Source organism: Protopterus annectens, chromosome 1.part1, assembly GCF_019279795.1.
Source record: "Protopterus annectens isolate FY-2018-M chromosome 1.part1, PAN1.0, whole genome shotgun sequence".
Classification (NCBI taxonomy): Eukaryota; Metazoa; Chordata; order Ceratodontiformes; family Protopteridae; genus Protopterus; species Protopterus annectens.
The window spans coordinates 1,407,011,275-1,407,036,118 of record NC_056726.1 but is presented as its reverse complement, the minus strand read 5'-3'; the positions used below and the strand labels follow the sequence as shown (position 1 = coordinate 1,407,036,118).

At 40.8% G+C, this 24,844-nt stretch overlaps 1 protein-coding gene across 1 annotated transcript in view; it reads right to left on the bottom strand.

The window, feature by feature from the left end:
- Positions 1 to 24,844, bottom strand: part of ROCK2 (Rho associated coiled-coil containing protein kinase 2) — a gene marked incomplete in the record, with an annotated part of 2,656,097 nt that overhangs the window by 441,174 nt on the left and 2,190,079 nt on the right. Inside the window, 2 exon segments of the mRNA XM_044082273.1 lie at positions 19,577 to 19,838; positions 23,489 to 23,567. Of these exon segments, the coding sequence (XP_043938208.1) occupies positions 19,577 to 19,838; positions 23,489 to 23,567 (341 nt within the window).

Below are 24,844 nucleotides of genomic sequence, written 5' to 3'. Positions count from 1 at the left end.
GCAATGTTGACAGTTTCCTGGTATAAAAGAAATACCCTTTTTAGTACATCATAGATATGTTCTGGCAAATGTACATCTGAAAGGTTCAACACTTCTATACCAAACTGTGAACTAACAGAATGTACTACCACTTCTTTTTGTTGTTTCTGCCCCTCCCCTTCCCTTTGTTCTGTACTACTTTGGACCAAGTGTGTGTCTTCTTGTTTCCCTGATTGTCCACTAAAAAAGGACCCAAATTCTGTGTGGGACAAGAACCATTTCCTTCCTGTACAGTAGTACCCTGATTCTCATTATGCATCACCTTAACGTTGTTATTTTTTGTCAAGGTAGAATTGTTAGAAGTATTAGAAACATCACAACTGTTACCCAAAACATTATTTTCATTGGCAATTTCATTGTTCTGTGCACCAACATTGCCATTTACCATATTACTCTGTATGTTTCCATTGCTTTCAATGGTAACATGACTGTTGTATTCATGTACTGCATAGGCTGTTTTATTTGAATAGGACAGAATGTCCCTCCTTAATTTGCCCTGTTTTCTACTTACAATAGTCGCCCTAAATCTATCAGCCTTTGCAGCAATACTATAATATAAATGGTTCAAAATGTTAAAACATGCAAAAGTCTTAATCTTACAGTCCAAATCATTCATCGCCACCTTGACTTCTTCAATTTGTTGTTGATAGTGTTCTACTAAAATCTGCATCAATCTGATGGTAGATTCATTAAATAGTTCAGTCAAGCGGTTAAATAGAGAATCCCCATTCTTAGCACAATTTGGGAATTTTATAAACCGCAAACCGTGCGGTACGCACTTCCGCCTGATACATTCAACCAAATAACTGATCTCGACGCTAAGCATAATATATCTCAAAGTCAATTTCTCCAAGTCATAAATAAATGTTTTACATTGATTCTGTTCAAATGCCGTATTAGACGGCTTGTCAGTACTTACAGAATCATTGTCCAACACATCCTCTATACCCGCAAAGGGGTTGTCTTGAGTTTGAAAAACATGTTCCAAAATGTTGTTGTTTAGAACAGAAACTCTCTCAGACTGAGGGTCTTCATCTGGTCTCTCCCTGGTCTCAACCAAACCATTACGCTGTCCCTCTACAGGACCCAGATTGTTGTTCGACAACGTATTTGAACCGCCTGCTCTTTCGAGCCCTCTGCTAATAGCAGTAGAAATAAAGTACAGCTGTGTACCTACCATAAATGTAGATGTTCAAGTGTATTCACTGTTGCAGGCATTGCAATTGGGTTATCCTGCTGGCAGGCTACCCGCAGTCGGCCTGAATTCCAAAGTCTAGGTCCGGTGTCGGTTGCTGTCACCTCCTCCCTGATGTCAGTGCACCAGGGGTATAAAAGATGCAGCCGACGCCATTTTCTTCAGTTTTTCTTGCCCCAGATGTCAGGTGCCCCCAAAAGGGTAGGCTAAAAATATGTCAATAAAGCATACATGCACTAAAGTAAATTATTCTTTCCTCTACCAGCAAATATACCACATAGGTTGTATAGAATAGAGAAGCAAAGATAAGGGGGATGGTGGGTGGGTAACCTGGACTGCAACAGTGAATACACTCAAACACCTACATTTATGGTAGGTACACAACTGTACTATGTTCATTGTGTTTCACTGTTGCAGTCATTACAATTGGGTTGAATCCCAAAGCTAAGGTTGGGAGGCTGGAGCTAAATAGGATTAGGAGCGGCTATGAGGCCCTGCAGAACTGCAGTGGCAAAGCCTGCCCTGGATTTAGAGTACAGTGGTAAGGGATAGTGCTTTGTAAAAGTGTGCACTGAGCTCCAGGTTGCAGCCTCTAAAATGTCTTTGGTTGGTACTCCTCTGAGGAAGGCTGCTGAAGTGGCTGCTGCTCTGGTTGAATGTGGCCTAATGGCCTTAGGCACTGATTTGCCATGTTGTGAATAGCAGAAACGAATGCAGTGGCCTATCCACTTTGAAATAGTCTGCTTTGAGATAGCCTTTCCTTGTAATCCTGCAGCATATGCCACTAGTAATTGCTCAATCTTTCTGAAAGCTTTGGTTCTGTCCAGGTAGAAGTGCAGCTGTCTGTGTATGTCCAAAGAATGCAGAAGTCTCTCACCCTTATTCTCTGGGTTTGGATAAAAGGAAGGTAAGTGAATAGTTTGGTTAAGGGCCATACTGGACACTACCTTAGGCATAAATGTTGGGTATATCCTCAGAGAAACCCTATCTGGATGGAAAATGATAAAAGGTTCCACAGCCATGAGTGCCTGTAGCTCTGAGACTCGTCTTGCAGAGGTTATTGGTAGGAGCAGAGCTGTTTTCCAAGATAAAACTTTTATATCAGCTGTAGCAGATGGCTCACAAGGAGGCAGGGTGAGTTTTTCCAAGACATAATTGAGGTCCCATGCAGGTATTGTTGATCTCCTTGGAGGCCTTAAGTTTTTGGCTCCTCTGAGGTACTGCCTTAGTAAAGGATGAGAAAAAACAGGTGGCTCTGTATTATAATGAGCCGAAATGGCAGAGGCATGAATCTTAATTGATGAAAAGGATAGGCCTTTGTCCAGCATCTCAGTTAAGTATTGCAAACTCTGAGGAATATTTGGTACAATCGTGTCAATTCCTTGTGCCTGGTTCCAAGCACAGAATCTCTTCCATTTTCAGCATAAGGTTTTCTGGTACTAGGCCTCCTGGCCTCCAAAATAATATCCATCACCGCTTTAGAAAGAGGGGTGTTTTGAATGACTAAATTATCTGCCATGCTGCCAGATTTAAGGTCTTGAGTTGGCTGTGCAGGATCTTGCTGTTTTGTTGGGACAGTAAGTGAGGAATTTGTGGTAATGTCCAGGCTGGGCATTGAGGCAGGTTCCTTAGGATTGAGTACCAGTGATGGCGGGGCCAGTCTGGGGCAATCAGTATCATTTTTGGCTTCTCTTGTCTGACCTTTAGGAGTACCTTGGGGAGGAGTGGCAGTGGAGGAAAGGCATATACTGTTAAGTTATTCCAGCTGAAAGATAGAGCATCCACTTTCCATGCTTCCTTGTGATAAGTCCTTGTGCAGTATCTCTGCAGTTGGCAGTTGTGAGGGGAGGCAAATAGATCTATGTCCAGGCATCCCCATTTCCTTGTTATTATGCTGAATATTTGCGGATCCAATTTCCACTCGTGGGGATCCATGAGGTTTCTGCTTAGTCTGCCAGAGTATTTATTTTTCCTGGCAGGAATTGTGCCTGCAGATGTACTTGGTAAGTCAATGCTGTGTCCCACAAAGTCATGGCTAGTCTGCAAAGGGGATAGGAATGAGTGCCTCCCTGCTTATGTACCACATGACTGTGGTATTGTCCGTTTTTATCAGTAGTTGTCCCAGATGAAGTTGGTCCTTGAAGGCTGTCAGGGCATTCTGAACAGCTAGCATCTCTTTTTGATTGATATGTAGATGCATTTGGCTTGCGGACCATGTGCCCTGAATACATCTTCTTGCCATGTGGGCCCCCCAAGGCATAATCTGATGCATCTGTTGTTAATGCTTGCCTGGCTGTGGGTAAAGTGAATGGCTGTTGTGGTGACAAGCCTTTGCCCACCATCGAAACTCCTGTTGCAGGCAGGGAATGAGGGTAATTATTGTTTCCAATGTTGAGTCCAAACACTTTAATAGATACCATTGAAGTTTCCTCATATGCAGCCTTGCATATGGAATTAGCAGAATGCAGGACGCCATGAAGCCCAAAGCCTGCAGAATTTTTCTTGCAGATAACTGGGCCTTTGTTGCCAACAGTTTGAAATAAGTAGTCAGTTGCCTTTGTTTGTCTGGCGTGAGATAAGCCATCTGGGCAGTTGTATTTAAGCTTGCACCCAGGAATATTATCTCTTGAGAGGGTATAAGTTTTGATTTATTTTTCTTTACTGTGTACCCTAGGCATGCTAGTAATCTTTTTACAAATGCCAGATGCTGTAGTAGAATGTCCTTCTTCTCTGCTTGAATGAGGCAGTCGTCCAAGTAAGGAAATATTTGTATGCCTCTGTGTCTGCAAAATGCAATTACTGGAGCCAGGCATTTTGTGAAGACCCTGGGTGCAGTAGATAAGCCAAAGGGCAGTGCAGAGAATTGGTAGTGCATTGAGCCAGCTATGAATCTGAGGTATCTTTTGCATGATTGTCTGATTGGGACATGCAGGTATGCCTCTTTTAGGTCTAAAGTCACAAGCCAAGTCTTCTTGCTTAGCATGGGCAGAAGCTGCTGCAGAGTCAACATTTTTAATTTTGGAATACCTAGATATGTGTTTAGAATAGATAGGTCCAGTATTGGTCTCCAGGCTTTTTCCTTTCTGGGCACCAAGAACAGTCGAGTAAAATCCTTGTCCCTGCTCTTGCTCTGGTACTTGCTGAATGGCCCTCATGTCCATGAGGGATGAAATTTGCTTTTGTGCCTCTGCCCATTGATTTTATGGCAGGTCTGGCAAACCATGTGGCCTTGGCAGGGTATGAAAGTGAAACTTGTAGCCTTGTGACACTATGTTCAAGACCCATTTTTCCTGGGTTATTATGTGCCAATTTTGATGTAAAAGTGCTAGTTTTCCCCCTAAAGGTGTTGCCAGAAGATAAGTGCTTGGCTTGCCTTTCAAAAAAGGCCATTGAATGGTTTTCTTATTGGGATAACATAAAAGTTGCTTCAGTGTGTTCTTATTCTTATACACCACTCTCGGACATGAACCAACTACTTCCACAATATCCTGATCCGTGTGCAAAATATGACAATTCTTATATAACACATTCCTAATATACTTAACATCAGAACTATATGGCAAGATCAAAGGCACCCCCTTGTGGATTCTTACTACTGGTCCTATTAGTTGTACTTATTTAAAAAAAATAAGGTCTGGCTTTACCACCCCTTCTTTTCATAGTGGTACTTGTAGCTTTGGACACAGCCATCTATTTATAGCCCCTGCCTACAAACTCTGACTTAACTGTTTCTACGTTCTCCTTTAAAATATCATTATTAACTGTTAATCTAGCTACTCTCAACGTCTGTCCATGCACTACACTAGAAAAGACATGTTGAGGATGCATGCTAGTTCTATGTAAGAACGAAGGAAAGTAACATTCTTTGCGATACAATTCTGTGGTAAAAAGACCGTCACTGTTTACCGAAACCATAACATCTAAAAATTCTATGTTAGTATTAGATATCTTATGTGTAAAACGCAAAAAACTGCTACTACTATTCAGATATCTTATAAAATTCAACAGTGAAACCTCACAGCCACCCCATACAAAAAAGACATCATCTACAAAATGTCTGTAGAAGATGAGATCTGTACCTATAAATTCCGTAATATTATTATATTCCCACTCTGCCATGACCAGATTTGCATAACTATTGGCGCAACTAGTTCCCATTGCCACACCTTTCTGCTGCCAATAGTATGCTCCTTCAAATACAAACACGTTATGGTCTACAATAACTTCCAATAAATAACATATAAGATCTCAATGTTTCTCATCAAAAACACCATCCCTTGTCAAATATTTCTTAATCATGCCGATACCTTCAGTGTTCGGAATACAAGTGAAAAGAGCCTCAACATCTAGAGACACCAAAAATATTAGAAGGAAATAAACACTGACCAAATTTCATGTATAGATCATGTAAAAACTGTTGTGTGTCTTTCAGAACTATACAATATCTATCCAAAACTGTTCTCAATAGTTTGTCTACATAGATAAAGGCTCAGTAAGCCATCCCGAGCCAGATACTATCGGTCTAAAACTAGGAACAATAGGATTTTTATGAATCTTGGATAGGCCATACAGCTTCAGTATAAGAGGGAATTCCACATTAAAATAGGCATAAAGCTCACGTGTAATAAGTCCCATACAAATACACTCATACAGACCCAAAAAGACATCTTGTTGCATTTGTTCAATAATACATAGTTCAAAAGACTTATATGTCAAAGAATCATCTAGCATCCTAAGCACTGATTGTACATAGTAATCATTATTCAGTACTACAACTGGTCCACCTTTGTCAGCAGTTCTAACAATAATGTTCTCATTGTTTGTAAGGTTCTAAGTGCTAGGCGTTCACCATGACTCAAGTTATCATGCATAACCTGTTTGCGTGAATTAAAATAACTATACAAATCATTTTCACAAGCTTTCACAAACACATCTAGATTAGATGAAAAATTAGACCTAAAACTACTAGGTTTAGTAAAAATATTCCTGTGAAAAGTACTCATATTGCCAAAAGTCATACGTAAAGCAATATTTCTCGCAAATAGTCTAAATTGCAATAGAGTCTCATCAACATTAGTTGTATTGGAGGGCACATAACCCAAGCCTTTAGTTAGTAAAGAAACCTCAGAGGCAGTCAAACAACAATCGGACAGGTTCCACACTAACCGTTTTGTACAGTCGCCCACATCTTCTTCAACGTATGTCCATTGTTGTGGTGCAAAATATCTTTCCGCTTCTGACCTGTGCGTATATTGTCCCTGTCGTGCACAGATTTGCTCCTTACCCGAAAACGAAGCGGTAAAGTTGGTTCACCTGTAATAAAAACATTTGATTGTTCTTTCCTCCTCACCACTGGTTCCCTTTCTACAGAGCTTGCATTCGTATTTCTTCCTTCTGTTGGTTTGTCGGTGACCATAAGAGCCACAGGCTCTATCCGATCAGTCGTCACGTCTCTATCCGACTGAGGATTGGTTGATACATGGTTCTCAGTTAGGTCCTCCATATTACCACGGCTCGTGATAGGCTCACTAGACTGTTCATACCTTGGCCAAGCGAATACACGTTGATTTTTAAAGTCGTTCAAGTCACGAACTAATTTCTTCTTTTTATAGTTAACAATTTGTTCTCATACATTAATACTTTATCAATAATGCCATGTAAAAAAACATTGGCTGTATCAACAGATGTGGCTCTCAATAGTTCTTCATATTTCAACTCAGTGAAAACGTTCAGTTCATTTTCAATAAGCAGGAAATAATCAATAATTAACTGCATATACGATCTGCTTGTATCAAGATTTATCTTTTTCCATTTGGCCAGTAAATCAAGAAAAGCATTTCCATATGTTGACATGTTTAACACTCTAAGTCCTCTAGGTACTATATTCATTTTTAAACAAGCTTCCATATGTTGTCTCTGGCATTGTAGCCGTTTACTACGAAACAAATTATTCTCAATGTCTCTCATCAACAGTTTCGCTTGTACATTAATATCCACTTTAGTGGTACTCTGCTGACCTGCATTAAGTTCCATAGAGAGAAGAGGATTCGTGCAAACATTTAAACAGTTCTGTAATCCTTCATTACTGGAACCATTATTCTGTATAGAGCAATTTTCATCCAAACCATCCAATGTATTGTCTGCCATGTTCACTGAGTATCCAACAAACCGATCAAAAGATCACAAATACTGTACACATCGAGGTTTTGAGGTTAAATTTTTCCACTGTAACCAATTAGGGCATGTGTATTATAGACAAGGTGGGGAACAAAAGACAAGTTAAGGATATAGTAGAAGTACCACTGTGGTAGTGGTGGGTGTCTTGGAACTGCAATTGGTCCAGATTATCACAAGAACCTCTACCCCATCCTAAGAGAGAGAACAAAGCAACTAATGCTACAAGGAGCATTGCGTCAGAAATTCTTGGTCTAGGATCTAAACCTCTTCTGCAACATCAATAGAAAGAGTTGGCGGGAAAGGTATATTTCATAGAAGATACCGCTGCTCTGGAATGTATTCCCCCATCCATGGAAAGCAAAGCTCATCCAGTTTACATTCAAGAGCAACTTGGATCTATGGATGGGAAACAGAAGATTTACCCAAGGACTGCCACTTGTACTACTAATGGACAAAAGTAGCTCCTAACTGCTTTATCCTAAGCATGGGACCCCTCAAATGATCAATGGTATGATTCCATTTATTCTCACTAGGAATAATATATAATTATCGATCATGGGATGGGTAGAACCAATGTAACACCAAATGGGAAAGGTTAATTTGAACAACAAAAGAGAAACTGGCTATGATTAAAATGGCCTGTAAGGGTAGCTAGCCTAGTACTTACATATGAAACTATCAGACATGATTATTAAGCCATCAATCCTCAGAGAGAACAGCATTACTTTCTCTAGCAGCCCACTTCAGTTGCAGTCACAGGAAGGCATCATTTCAGATACCATAACCACAATACAGACACTGTGAAGGAAGTCAAGGAGACAAGCAGGTGCCAGTGTCTGATGATATCCCAACTGCTCTAATTGATGACTCAGATGACACAGTCGTGTGTGTGCACACAATTACATACATCCAGGCATGGAAATAATCACATGGAAAAGGTAGTGGGGAGAGATACAGCCAGTGACCATTCCTCCAATACAGGCTGATGATTTTTGTACTTCAGGGTATGGGCTAGGCAATAGCAGTAAGCTTAAAATTGAGCCATTGCTGTCAGAAGATACTGAATTCCTCTAAAAGTAATCACTTGAGAAGATGAGGAGGATGGCAGCAACAACACCGACTGTTAGACACAGCTGTAAAGTTGCACAGAACTTCTGCTGGAAGGGAAACTTTGCAGGATAACAAAGGGACAGACATACGTCTCAGAAAACAAATTACAATACTTAACTGAGATAACCAAGGATGATCCCAATTCTCAAGAGTAGAGGGAGAACATATACTAGGGCAAAGGGCCATTTTACTGATAATGCACTCCTGAAGGAGGGCAAGAGGGAGAGGGGATACAACAGCTGGTGTTCCAAATGGCCTACCATCAAGCATTTCTGGCCTTGGCCTATGATACCCCCTTTTTCAAGCCATCTGACACAGTCTCACAGGCCAAGGACAACCACAAGGCATTCTTTAGCTCTCTCTGCAACCTCAAAGGTAATAAACAATTGTGTGCGGAAAGCATTGTTAATGGAGCCACCTATATTTAATCAAAAGATATTACAAACAGTACAGTTGTGTACACTTAGCATAAATGTAGATATTCAAGTGTATTCACTGTTGCAGTCATTACATTCGGGTAACCTGCTGGCAGGTTGCCCTCATTCGGCCTGAATTCCAAAGTCTTGGGTCCTGCGGCGGTTGCTGTCTCCTCTTCCATGGCATCAGGTCTTCAGGGGTATAAAACATGCAGCCGATGCCATTTTCTTTAGTTTTTCTTGCCCCCGATGTCAGGTGCCCCCAAAAAGGTAGCACTACATGCATCAATATAAACTTTACCTTCATCTACAAGCAAATACACCACATAGGTTGTAGAAGATAGAGAAGGAAAGATAAACTGTAGAATGACAGGGGGATGGTGGGAGGGTAACCTGGACTGCAACAGTGAATACACTCGAACATATACATTTATGGTAAGTATACACAACTGTACTATGTTCTTTGTGTTTCACTGTTGCAGTCATTACATTTGGGTAGAATCCCAAAGCTATGGTTGTGAGGCTGGAGCTAAACAGCATTAGGTGCAGCTATAAGGCCCTGCAGTGGCAAAGCCTGCCCTGGACTTAGAGTAGAGAGGGAAATGGTAATACTTTGTAAAGGTGTGAACAGAATTCCAAGTAGCAGCCTCTAGAATATCTTTGGTTGGTACTCCTCTGAGAAAGGTTGCTGAAGTAGCTGCAGCTCTGGTGGAATAAGACCCAATGCCCTTGGGCACAGGTTTACCATGGTGTAAGTAGCAGAAATGGATGCAGTGGCTTATCCACTTTGAAATTGTCTGCTTTGAGATAGCCTTTTCTTCTGATCCTGCAGCATATGACACTAGTAATTGCTCAGTTTTTCTTAGTGCTTTTGCTCTGCTCAAGTAGAATCTTAGCTGCCTGTGTACGTCCAAGGAATGCAGAAGTCTCTCCCCTTTGTTCTGCGGATTTGGATAAAAAGTTGGCAGATGAATTGTTTGGTTAAGAGCCACAATGGAAACCACCTTAGGCATAAAAGTAGGATTTGTCCTCAGAGACACCCTGTCTGGGTAAAATATGATAAAAGGCTGTACAGCTATGAGGGCCTGAAGCTCTGAAACTCTTCTTGCTGAAGTAATTGCTAGTAGCAGAGCTGTCTTCCATGATAAGAACTTTATATCAGCGGTAGCGGATGGTTCAAATGGAGGCAGGGTGAGCTTTTCCAACACATAATTGAGGTCCCATGCGTGTAATGGTGATCTTCTACGAGGCCTTAGGGTTTTGGCTCCTCTAAGATACTGCTTTAGTAAAGGATGAGAAAAGATTGGTGGCTCTGTATTGTAATGAGCCGAAATGGCAGCGGCATGGATTTTGATTGATGAGAAAGACAGGCCTTTGTCAAGCATCTCAGTTAAGTATTGTAATATGTGAGGAATATGTAATTCTGCTGTATCAGTTCCTTGTGCTTGATTCCAAGCACAGAATCTCTTCCATTTGTCAGCATAAGATTTTCTAGTACTAGGCCTTCTGGCTTCCAAAATGACATCCATCACAGCTTTACTGAGAGGTGTCGTTCGTATGATTACATCATTAGCCATGCTGCCAGGTTCAGAGTCTGTAGTTGATTGTGCAGGATCTGATTGTTTTGCTGGGACAGTAGTTGTGGTCTTTGAGGCAAGGTCCAAGCTGGGTATTGTGACAAGTTCCTTAGGACTGGGTACCAGTATTGGCGGGGCCAGTCCGGGGCAATTAATATCATCTTTGGCTTCTCTTGCCTGACTTTTAGGAGAATCTTGGATAGAAGAGGCAGAGGAGGGAAGGCGTAAACTGACAGGTTTTTCCAACTGAAGGATAGGGCGTCCACTTTCCATGCGAGTCTGTGATAAGTCCTCGTGCAGAATCTTTTCAAATGATAATTTTGAGGAAAGGCAGATAGAGCTATGTCTGGGCTCCTCCATTTCTTCTGTTATCACGTTGAATACTTGTGGATTTAATTTCCACTCGTGAGGCTCCATAAGGTTTCTGCTTAAATCGTCTGCCAGAGTGTTCTGTTTTCCTGGCAGGAATTGAACTTTTATTTGGTAGGTCAAAGCTGTGTCCCACAGTGCCATGGCTAATCTGCAAAGGGGGTATGAGTGTGTGCCCCCTTGCTTGTTTATATACCACATGACTGTGGTGTTGTCCGTCTTTATCAGTGGTTGTTCTGGATGAAGTAAGTCCTTGAAGGCTGTTAGGGCATTTTGAACAGCTAGCATCTCTTTCTGGTTGATATGTAGATGCATTTGATTTGGTGCCCATATGCCCCGAATGCATCTTCCTGCCATGTGGGCCCCCCATGTATAATCTGATGCATCTGTTGTTAAGGTTTGGCCGGCAGGGGGTAGAGTGAAGGGCCATCCCATGTTTTGGTGACAGGCCTTTGCCCACCATAGAAACGCCTGTTGCAGGCAGGGGATGAGAGGGATCATTGTTTCCAGACTGTGTGAATGTTGACTCAATAAACTTTTTAGGTACCATTGCAGTTTCCTCATATGCAATCTTGCATATGAAATTAGTAGGATGCAGGATGCCATGAAGCCCAGAGCCTGCAGAATTTGTCTTGCAGAAGACTGGGTTTTTGTTGCCATCAGTTTGAAGTAAGTAGTCAGTTGCCTTTGTTTGTCTGGCATGAGGTAAGCCATCTAGGCAGTTGTATGCAAGCTTGCACCCAGGAATGCTATCTTTTGAGAGGGTACCAGTTGTGATTTCTTTTCATTTATTGTGTACCCTAGGCATGCTAGAAGCCTTTTCACAAATGCCAGGTGTCGTAGAAGAGTGTCTTTGTTCTCTGCTTGAATGAGACAGTCGTGCAAGTAAAGATATATTTGAATACTTCTTTGTCTGCAAAATGCAATTACTGGTGTCAGGCACTTTGTAAAGACCCTGGGCGCAGTAGATAAGCTAAAGGGCAGTGCAAAGAATTGGTAATGCATTAAGCCAGCCTTGACTCTGAGGTATCTTCTGCACGACTGTCTTACTGGGACATGCAGGTATGCCTCTTTTAGGTCTAAAGTTACCAGCCAAGCATTCTTGCCCAGCAAGGGCAGAAGCTGTTGCAAGGTGAGCATTTTGAATTTTGGAATGTCCAGGTATGTGTTTACAATCGATAAATCCAGTACTGGATGCCAGGCCTTGTCCTTTCTGGGTACCAAGAACAGTTGAGTAAAAACCTTGTCCTTTTTCCTGTTCTTGTACTGTCTGAATGGCCCCCATATCCATGAGGGACGTAACCTGTTTCTGTGTCTCTGCCCATTGGTTTTTTGGCAGGTCTGGCCAACCATCTGTCATTGGCAGAGTGTGGAAATGGAATCTGTATCCCTGTGATTCGATGTTTAGTACCCACTTGTCCTGGGTTAACAACTGCCATTTTTTTGCAAAAAGTGCTAATTTTCCCCCTATGGATGCTGCCAACAGATAAGTGCTTGGTGTAGGCAGAGAGAAGTCATTGGGATTGCTTTCTGTAGGTTTGCGCTTTATCTCCTCCAGATTTGGAGGTGGATGCGCCCCATTGCATGGACCTGTATGAGTCTTGAGCCTGGTACCTGGAACCCTTAGGGCATCTGGATTTGCCCCCTTTGAGCTCTATCTGACACAGGAAAGGACCAATTTTTTTGTAGGCCAGTGTCTACTAAATCTAGGTGGCTGCACTTGTAAGAAATCTTTAACAGTTTGCATAGACTTAGCTTTGTCTTCCATTTTCTTTAAAACCTCTTCTGCCTTAATACCAAACAGAGACTCATGCTGTAAAGGTGCATCTAGCAATTTAGCTTTAACATGATCAGGCAACTTTTGTTCCTTTAACCAGGCATGTCTCCTAATCACAGATCCAGTAACTGCGGCCCTGCAGGAGGCCTCTAAAGAATCAAAACCACATTGCAAAGTATGCTTTCCAACTTGTTCAGCTGCATGCAATAATTCCTGCAATTCCTTATTTTCTGCACATTCTGAAATCAACATCATTTTCTGTTTCAGAAATCCCATAACATTTTGTTGGTACTTAAGCATATGAAACTGATAGTTTAAGGCCCTAATTGCCAAGGTTGTAGATGTATAAACCTTTCTTCCCCATCTGTCCAGCGCCCTTGAATCTCTGTCGGAGGGGGTAGGGTTTTTTGCTGTTGAGGCCTTAACTCCCTTTGGACCCTGTGAAATAGTTTCAGGATCAGCAGCAGGGTTTCTAAATAGAAATTTATGAGAGTCAGAGACCCTGTAATACCTGTCAGGCTTGCTGGGAGCCGGAGGTAAAGAGTCAGGGGTCAGGGCTTGACTCCGAAAAAACATCATCCACAATGTCTAACACAGGAGGAATGGCTAAAGGCTTGTGCTGAGGGAGAAGGAGGAAATCCCTGAGCCTCTTTTTTGATTCTGAGGAGTCTTGACTCTCCCAGTGAAAAGGCTCCCTCAAAGTATGCAAGGTTTCTCCAAATGAATAATCCTCAGGAGGAGATGCAGATGGAACAAACTCCTCAGCATCAGAATCCTCATAAGGAGGTAAAGATAATTCCTGATCAGAAGAGGAATCAGAAGAAATAGAAACCTGATCTGAAGATTCATAGTCAGTGTCTTGCCTAGGCCTCTTATCTGGAGGGGGATGGGTACCCCTGATCAAGGTAATAAGGTCTTCAGCCATTTTGATTGATCATCTGTTTTTTAGGCATAGAGGCTTGTGCATGTGGCTCAGGCGTCATTTTTTTAGTTTTTGAAGGTGTCTTTGCCTTTGGTTTTGCAGCTTTCGTCGGTGTGATATAAAAATGTTGAGGTCTGACTTCACCCTCAGAAGTCGGTGCCTGCTTAGCGGCTCCGGACCCATCCGAGGGAGATACATTCGATGGTCCAATACCTTGAGTATCTTGCGGCATGCCGGACTCCACATGGGTGTCAGTAGAGGTCTGCGACTCAAAGGTAGTGGGTATCAGGGGCTGCAAACGCACCTCACTGAGTACTGGCGAACCGGCGACTGGCTTAGGAGAAGCTTCGTCGTCGGTTTTGGATCTCGACTGCCTTTCTCTGTCCTTTTCTTTGCGTTTTTTATGTACTCCGGTAGTCGGATTGCTATCCGACGACATTCTCTGGGTACACACAACCCACTCTGTGCTGTTGCCTCACTAGTGGTTTGGTTTCGACATCTCTGGGTAGTTAAATCTGTTTCCAAAATACTTCGATGCAAAAATATATCGCTTAATAGTACGTTGGTTAAATCTAGCACAAACCGACAGCCAGGCACGTTGTGATCAGGGCCTAGGCAAGGAATACAATATAAATGGAAATCCTTATGAGGTGTTTGCTTCCCACAAGTAATACAATTATTAACTTTTTCTGACATCGGTAAAAAGCAAGAAAAAAGTTTCCCCAACGGGGTACTTAGCTTTATTGAAGACTTCGGTTCTGAAACTCAAACGGGAATATTTCAGTAGCCGGCCGACCGGCACTTGCGAAATGCTTCTGCTTTGGGCACCGCACGGCAAGAAAGACTAAAGAAAATGGCGTTGGCTGCATGTTGTATACCCCTGACGACCTGACGTCATGGAAGAGGAGACAGCAACCGACGCAGGACCCAAGACTTTGGAATTCAGGCCAACTGAGGGCAACCTGCCAGCAGATTACCCAAATGTAATGACTGCAACAGTGAAACACGAAGAACATCTACTGGCTGACAAATTCAACTCTACGTTTACCCTTTTTCCCCTTTTTAACCTCCCTCTCCTCTTTAACCTCCCCTTAGGAAATACCATCAAATAAAAATCCCCCTCCTATCGCTACCACTAGGAAACAGGTCCTCAATAATCTCTCTCTAAGGCCAAAAACACTGCATCAGTGAACCCTGACAATATCCCAGGTCGTCTTCTAAACAGCATGAAACATGGCCTTTATCAGGCCCTCTGGAACTGCTACTTAACTGTAGCGTCTAAACAGGCTTCATGCCTCATGAATGAAGAACAGCAACAGTCACCCCCTCTGCACAAAGGTGGGCCATCTACAGACCCATAAGTCTCACTAGTTTCATATGAAAAGCCATGAAAATGATCAATAATGACATAGAAAACCTTCAAATACAGGACTTAACTCAACTTTTCTTTGTCAAGGGTAGGTCATGCCTACTCAACCTGGTGGACGTCTTTGAGAAGGTCACCAAAGCAATGGATGAGGGCAAACGGTTCACACTGCCTACCTTGACCTGGCCAAGGCATTTGACACAATACCCAAACAAGACACTGTTCAAAACTCAAGTAGTTAGTTAAAAACCCTTGTGTCACCGTGAAGACAGCCAGCTGTCTCACAGACAAGACCCAGGAAATTATAATTGGGGACTCTACCTCTACAAAGAGGCCTGTCACAAGCAGAATCCCTACAGGATCGGTCATGTAATCACTCCTTTTTGTCATTTACTTCTCTGAAGTCAAGGACTTTGTCAAGGGCATCTGGCTGACTAAATATGCTAATGATTGCAAATTTGGAGCAGTGATAGAATAGCCCACTGTCACAGATGTTCTCCATGAAGAGCTGACACAGGCAAATTAGATGCATCAGAGCCACGGACTAAAACTAAATGCCAAGAAATGCAAAACAGTATCTTCCGGGAAGTCATCCACCCCTGGTAACTACATATTGGCAACGCACACCTAAGAGTTGACCCAGTGGTCAGGGACTTGGGGGCACATACAGTAATTTAGCCTTTGACCATCATGTGTCTACAGTAGCTAGGAAATCATTCTATATTGTGCAGCTTATAAACAAAAAGTATGGCATATAGGTCCAAGGAGGTCACTGTTCTACTGTACTCGGCATTCATTAGACCTACCATAAAGTACAATGCCCCCTTTGGTATATATCTAATGAAGTACATCCAACAATTAGAATGTCCACAGAGGCTTTTCACTAAAAGAATACCGGGTGTAAGCAACATGTCCTATGCAGACCGCCTCAAGGCCCTTTCCCTGCATTCTGTCTCATACAGGCGGTTGAGAGGAGATCTATGCCCGTCATACAAGGCACTGTCAGATCCCACCCTGCTGGACCTCCTGCATATCTGCAAAACAAACAGCACCAGAATTACCCATTCTAAAGGCTTAAACCTTGGCTATGATATAAATAAGATCCGCTGGAGAGACACGTATGTTTCCCAAAGACTACCCCTTCTTGGAACAGGCTTCCCATCCATGTGAATCAGATTTCCTTCCTAACAAAACTGAAGTACAACTTGGACCAGTGGATGGAGAACAGGACAATCATCCCTGGTTTGGCAACTAATGTCTCTAATGGACACAGGTAGCCTGTAAATGACTCATCCCCCAGGTCCCTGCTTACACTTATCAAAGATACCAGAACTTATCAGAGATTTAGGAGGCATGGCTAGGCTTAAAAAGGGCCTTGTGGTCATTAGCCTAGTACACATCTATGAAGCTATTTGAGTACAAAGCATAGAAAAAGAACATTTATGCAAATCATTTTATAGACTAGGCACTGCAAAACACTGAGGTAGCACCAAACAGTTGGTAAAGTAGGAGACAAAGCTAAAGCCACTTTGCTAATGCTACCTGTTACTGAGGAACCACTTCAAACAACAATGCATGTTGTGGAGGTCTTTAGTACTCCCATGCACCACAGCTAAGATGCATATGGTTGTAGTTCACTATGTTACTAGGTTCCCTCAACCAGCTTCATTGTAGTCTACCTACACAGGAAAAAAAAAATGAAAATGTTCTGTTATACATTTTCAGCAGAGTGCGTTTTTCCTAAGAAATACTAATGGATAGAGGGGGTTTACTTCATGTCAGACCTGTTGAATCTTTTGAGGAAGCTCTACAGTGTAAAGCAGTTAAAAACTATCCAACCATTCACAAACAAACTGTCTGTAACTGAGGTTTAATACTATTCTCAGGAACACACTGACAACATCTGCAGGCCAGTTTAACCAGGAACAGAAGTCCTTGACCTATCCTCTTTCTGCAAACAAAACAGGTGCCCACGATGTAGCATTTTTTTTTTCCATATGAGTTGCTTAATGTTCACAAGCTGTAGGTGGTGGTGGGGCTTGACTTAATTCATGATGACTAGAAGGATAATGTGACTCATGTTGATTCCATTGTGGAATATGTACTGAACTGTGGACTATGATTAGGAAGCTCATAAGGTTGCCACAAAAGCACTAACCACAACCACAACAATAGTGAAAAGTCTAGTATGACTGAATGGGTCTCTGTCATATAATCGAACTTCCAAAATTTTGAACACCATACATTCGAATTTGGAAGTTCGTAATATGACAACAATGAAACCCCAGAACAGCGAATTTTTTCCCATGTGGAAAGAAGAAACTAATGGCTGAACAAACAAGCTCCTTTAAAAGGTGCTTGAGCAAGCCAAGCAAACAATGTGAAAGGAACTGAAAGAGATGTTGAAGGTGGGGTGTTCAAGGAATCCAACAGTCACTTGGCCTCTTCAGTGACACTGATGCCGAAAAATATGTAATAAGTGGTTTACTGATAAATACTCTTCATACCTGCAGCATGGGAGAGGTCAGCCTATTATCCAGTTAAGTAGTTATGAATTCATTAAAATGCCCTAGTAACTTTCGAGAGGCTGGAATGTTGTATTTTAGAAGGAACTAGAAACTATGATGCATCAAACAAAGATATTACAATCTTCAGCTAGTCCTGTCAGGAACACATGCAACATTGCCAGAGGGATACTGAGCAGCTTAAAAAAGCTACATGAACTACTAAAATAAAAGTAAGGCAGGAATGGCAGAAGAAACATCTCTTAGTCATCAAGTGCAGGATATCTATCAACAACTTACAAACTCCTGACAAATAGCCATCTGTTACTCTGAAAAGTCGAATTAAAAGCAATTTTGGTGGAAACTTGTCTGCATATGTTTGCTGGACTACAGATATGTTAACTAATGTTCAGCAGAAAAATGGGGTTGTAACATATTCAATGTTCTGGCCATTCATTCCTGATCACAAACCTTCAATGTCTTGAAACTGCTGATAAAATGATTCTTCCACCAGCACTTGTACAGTATTGAATGATCCCCTTTCAGTCACGAAATGACATACCCTATCCATTACTTTTCACCCGCTAACAGACATGTGAGCAGGAAAGACAACCTTTAGCAGGGCTGAGTGCATCAGTTGTAACAGTGTGTGTGTGATATTACTGCATAACATGTGAAAACTGATCATGCTGTTTAGATGTTTGAAGAAAACAGTCGCTGTAAAGAAAGAACAGCTGCTAAAGTTGGATCAAAACCTGTTCTTTAGCGTGTCTCCCATTCTACTGCACTAATATAACTCAGACTTTTATAGACAGCTTAGAGACTGGAAATATAACCCCAGAAAGCTCTTTCCGGACCTATTGCTCATTGAAAACTAGACCATTTTATCAGTTCATCTATCATGTAGGCCATAAATCCAAACAAGTCAAACCTTCAAGTTTTTCTAGACGCCAAACACTCAAAATTCTTCCTCCTTGCCTTACCCTTGTGAGCAATCAGTTTACTAATACATCGCGCTGACTTCAACTGAAAACTGGTAAATATTTCCATCAACAGTTTGTCCTTCTGCTGCAGTGTTAATGTGGTGTTCATTTAGTTGTAAAGCACTATATCCTGTTCCAAACCATTAAAGTCTATTCTGATCAAGAACTTCAAGAGTTTGCCATTAATCCTTTTAAGTTCAATTAAAACAGTCTCAAAAGGCTACCTCCATAATTTGCTTTAGAGGTAATGACATCCACAATCTCTTTGTCACCAATGGCTTACACATTTGTGCCACCACACACACTACTAAAATTGCCATTATTTTTAATTATAAACCTCCAATTAATGCCAGCTTATAACATATCACCACAGAGCACATACAGAAGATGCACTGTGAGACCTCCCTAAAATAAGAGAATACTTTGTAAGCAGACACCTTACATGAAAGCCCAATGCAGAAAAGACACTGAAGGTGAAAAGTCTTTGGCAGAAACCACTAGCCACTGCCACATTTGTTGGTGACCTTTCACAGGTGCAATATCAACCTTAGAATGTTCTCCAAGTCATTTATCTAATAGGCAAATTTACAGTACAGTCACACTACAAACAACTGCTCTAAAATCACCTGGATGCCAAAGATGGACAGACTTCCAAACACTCTTTGCAGCAAAAAAGAACGGAAGCTGGTGTGGGTATTTTCTATGCTTTCTAACCAGAGTGGGAAGTGAAATGTTTCAGTGATTTATTAAAGCAAGGGCGTCTGAGAAACTGGACAACAAACAAAAATGTAAAGATAAACCAAACATGTTCAGTAAACAAGTAAGATGTAAAAGGATCATACTTTTTTAACACAAAACAGGAGACTGGCAATACCTACTTCTATTATGTTGACATACTGTTTTACTGACATCACACTGAATGCTTTCACATTCTTCCTTCAAAAAATACAATATATTCTTACACTAAAATAATGCTCTCTAGACCTGGAATGAGATAATAAAAACATTATGGCATGCAGCACATTTACCCAACAAGTATGCTTGTATTCTAAAATCTACTAGAAATTAGCTTTCTGAAGGTATAATTAGTTGCATTTTTATTTAATCTTTTTTTGAAGTATATTTATAAATACATACGTACCCCGACAGGGTGCTATCACTTCTTCTTTTTTGTCCACATGATCTTTGTGACACTTGATATGGCACCGTCGGCATTCAAGAGCAGGTGGGGGTTTAAACATATGCCACAATGTCTTCATGCAAGCCTCACAGTTGGTTGGAAAGTGATACAGTGTTGGAATAAACTCATGTCCTTTATGAGAAATGTAGGTAGCTCCAATAGGTACAGGTTCGACTGGGAATTCTTGTTCTTTCTTGCTCTCTCCTTCATTAGCATATAAAATCTTAAAAAGAGAAAAATAACTTGTAAAGTCTCTCACAATCATCATTGTTTATTAATATACAGTGACTGCAATTTATGGACGGTGCAAGGTACCTCAAGAAAAAGAAGATGAAAATGTATGACTGTGCGGAACACAGAAATACTTAACAAAAGCACTCATCTTGGATAATATTTTTAGGTGCAAAAGCTGGGGCTAGAAGCAATTGAAAGAGAAGTAATTTGTTTTAAACTATCTGGAAAAAGGAGCATGCAGCATGGATAAAACAACTTTAGATAGCATGAGGGAACACATTACTTGAAATATGGCAATTTACATGTACCACACCATAACTCAGTTGCACAGTCTCCCAGAATATAATGACCTACAAAAACTACTACGTGAGCTCTCCCACCATAAAACTGTGTTCATCAGCATTTTCATACAAAGTAGCTCTGAGTAGGAAGACTGCACCCCCGCCCCATGATAATCAAATAAAAATCAACTCCTGCTGATGTCCATTTCAGGACATTCTCAACTTGTTATATGAATGTCCAGAAATGGAAAAGAAAAACAAAAACATTTTGGGGATTAAAAACCGTAAACTTCCAGAAAGTAAAGACATAAGTATACTCATCATAACCATAAATGTTTGAGCAGGGTCACTGCAGAAAAATAACTACCCATCCATGGGATTTAACTGTAGGGAGACATCATCACCGTGGTATGATTACTGATGCACAAATTAAAGGCAGAATGGCCGAAATCATTGTCAGTTCTTTCTTGGCTAGGAGACCATTTGCAAGTGTGGCCTGATAAAAATGGTCCAAATAAATGGCCTTTATGTCAATTGTTTAGTGAATGGAGACAATTCATCTTGCACCAGACCTTCTGGACACAGGTGGCTAAGATACTGCTTGGAAGCCTTTTCAGAAAGTATCTTTGTAAGATACAGATGCAAAATGACCCTACAGGATACACTCAATACCTTGCTGCTCCAAGTCCAGCCTTTTGTGAGCACAGGAAGCTGTCTCTTGGGGAAAATGGGAATAGGAAGGTGAAAGCCTATACTGCAGCAGTAACTCTACACAAACTATGGTTATGGTGAGCATACTCACATACACAAATGCATTTTTTTTTCTTTTTGTCTCCTCTGACTGACAATTATCAGTCCCCTCCAGGTCAAGTGGCTCAAGGGAGAGCTGTGGCAAGGCCTGCCTTCCATCTTGTCTGCAATATAGTCCAAGTTGGTGCTTCAAGGACACTTTAACCAAATACATTCTTGAAACCTGCTGCTTTTTCTATTGCCCTGGTAGAGAAGGCTCTAAATATTCTCTCCACTGGTGTTGTACGCAAAGGTACTGCAGTTTGCTAGCCATGTTGATATTGTTTTATTGAGACAAGCCTGTCCTGTTTGCTTGACAAAAAGGAGAAAATCTACAGTACTTACTTAGCATAATTGTAGTTGTTGAAGTACACTCATTGCTGTTGTCTTCAACGGTGGGATATCCTGCCAGCGGGTATGTTGAAGGTTGCCTCAACTAAAAGAGTTATACCCCCCCCCCCAGTGGTTTTGGTCAACTCCTTCAGCTTCAGACACAATGATGCCAGTGACATAAGAGGAGCATAAACTAACTCCATCCTCAGGACTTTTTTTTTTTGCACTGACTGGGCTAGATGCCAACCCCAAATGACAGAGCATGAATGCAGGGGTGATCCACTCCTACGAGGCAGTTCTATTCCAAAGGTCTGTAGTCCCCCCCCAGATTACAATGTTTTGAAAAGAGTGGGCAGAAGCAGGTATCTGCTTCTAAAATGGGCTGAGTACTGACACCTCCCCCCAAACAGTTTTCTGAAGTAATGTATAATCCTGTGCAGTTTGGCTCTGCTCCATTCCTCCTTGTTTTTCTTGGTCTCTCTTTCTCCCCTAATCTGCCCCTAATTCCCACCAGCCTCCACTTACTTTAAATATAAACTGAACCACCTTCACCCATCCTTCTCTCACGACACATCAAACAAAAGACAAGTGCTGACAAACAACAGGGAAGGTGTTAAGGCACAGAAAAAAAACACAGCCAAAGGGGAGTAAACAGCAACAACAATCACTGAAATAATCTAAGATCAATACGGTTTAATCTCAACAAGGTCTTCCAAAAAAAGCATTAAAGGAAAAACAGGTCAAATACAGCACCATGACTACTTAAAATTGAGAAACATGCTTGGTGCCATTTCAACCCTGTAAACGTGATGAGTGGTAAACAAGATATGGAGAAAATGGTAACGCACAAGGCATTATGGAGAAAGGGGGGAAAATGAACCCTGGGAAAGTTTTACCAGTGCTGAGCAGACTGAAAGATGGCATTTCAGCCTTAGCAGATAAGGATGTTAAGCCAGACTATGTCACATCTCACAGCCACTATGTACAAACAAAGAGAACAGTACTAACATCATATGACACTCTCAAGCAAGCAGTTGACCCCTCTAGTAGTGTCTCAACATAATGGCATTACGTAAAGCAAATAAGCCATAAGTCTCTTATACCAATAAAGAAAGAGAAGGAAGACACTCCCAGCTTGGGTCACATGGGGAGGGGGATGCAAGGGATGATGATGAGTGAGCTGGCAGTGGAGATACCAAAAGTTAGCAGCAGAGCAAAAAAAGTCTTAGCAGTATCCTATATGCCTCATGTGTTTTTATGTACTATTACCACACCTTTTTATCTAATAAAGCACTAACAGGCTGTATATCTTCTCCTGTGTATGTTACATTTAATTTAATTTTGTTTTTCCACATTTTTATCTGTGTACTTTACCATGCTGCAAGTAAAAATAAAAGTACCCTCTGCAGAGTATTTCTCTGTTTAAAAAAAATTGAAATGAATATTCATTTACTCTTGTTTAAAACCAGGAATCCACAAATCTTAACATGCTGCACTGTATTCTTAAATTATTTTATTTATTACAGTTTATACTTTTATTAAAATGTCCTGGACTTCAGTAAATTTACCAACTCTTTTAACAAATCAGTCGTCCATCACACATCTCTGCATATACACACACACGTATCACACGTACATATACATTTCAAATCTCTCTCTATACACACACACACACACATATATATATATATATATATATATATATAGAAAGAGAGAGAGAGAGAGAGACGCACACCTATAAATAGTTATAGATATATAGAAATACCCTACATAAGTGTTGGGGTGTGTGTAAATATATGCATATATATATATATATATATATATATATATATATATATATATATATATATACACATATATATATATATACACACATATATATATATATATATATATATACATATATACATACACACACACACACACACATAGACAGACTGTACTTCTCAACCACTTACCTCCAGAATTAGGGACAAATCAAGAAACAGGGATATTTTTCACAGTATTAGTACTATTAACATGAGAAGCTGACAAAATAAGAAAATGCAAATTAACACACTTTCTGAAGTACAAGAAGCCTATAACTCTAATTACTGTCATTATCTAAGTATATTCCACCAACTTTTCTTTCAAAATTGCCAGTTTTAGGAGCAACAGAGCAAAACTTTGTGCCAAAATCAGGGACAACAGACAAACACACACGAAATGTAGGACTCAAAAAAGAAAAAAAGTTTACCTGGAATATCCTAGGGATCTCTTTAGGATCTGCTCGACATACATCAGTCTGTGTGACAGGGCGTACATGGTACAATTTGCTTAACAAAAAAAAAAAAACATACATAAATAATTTTGTCTGCCCACAAATTAATTACCATGGCATGCTTAATACTTCTAACATATAGCTATCTACAGTTAAATATTCAAAATGTAAACATTCTTACAGCAGCTTTAGATGTTCGTACTAACAAATATTTAAGACAGCTTTCACATGAACACATTCCATATAAATACATTTAAATTACTAAAAGATGTATTTGTGGTCTTATAACTATTTACCCCTTGTCAGTACCATACCCACAGGCTGCATCTCTTTTCTCCAGGAGGATGCCATGCCAGTCAATCATGGAGTAAATTGGTGGATATCCACATGGTCATCTAGGTTTTATTTAAAGTAAGATCAGGAGTAGCACTTCTAAACATGCAAAGGATGCTTACTACAGAGGTTTGGGAGGTGCTGAGTTAAGACAACTGCCCTTCCACTAACTAAGTTATTATATCTGATGGTGAATATTTAGGTCTGCAGTTATAGCACTGGAGCAGACACAGGACTTGCACAGATATGCAAGGTCCAGGTAAACTAAAACTCTAATAGTCTGACACGTGAGAGAGAGAGATCTCCCATTAAAAGTCTGTAAAACACTGTATAAAGGGGTATAGCTTCTAGCCTGTCTAGCCAGCTCTGTAGTCTTTTGGTATGTTCAGTGAAATACATCTCAAAGGGGGCTTTGTATTCGATGACTGGTATGATCATTACAAAGTATGAATAAAGAAGTGATTACTTCTTTACACCTTGATAATATTCCGTTGTGCTAAATAAAAGGCTTTCCCAACAATCATTGCCACATGATGGTCAAAAGAAAGGGGGATTATCAATCCAAGTTCCTAGTTCCCTGACTACATTTTCATTTTGTACTGGTGTGTTTTCTATACAGTATGATAAGGGTAGGGGTCGTCTATCAAAAGTGGCGATACTAAACTTTTAAGCATTTAGTCTGAGCACACCGCATTACAAGATTTGACTAGGAAGAGCTCATTCTGATGGGTTGGGTGTCAGAGTGTGGCTTAACAATAACCCCATTTTGCAATCTTCATTATGCAAAGGTCTTGGCTCTCTGCTTGCAGATTTTAGAAATGAATGGCGAAAAGGAAAGGTCCCAATAGCGAGCCCTGAGTGATATCACTGAGCACTTTCACACTTTTTTTGATGAGGCACCTGCAAACTGGACAGTGTGGGTTCTGTCTTTCAGCCAGTTTGATATTCATATTATCACATAAGGGCTGATTTTTGAAACATTTAGCTTCTGTACAATGC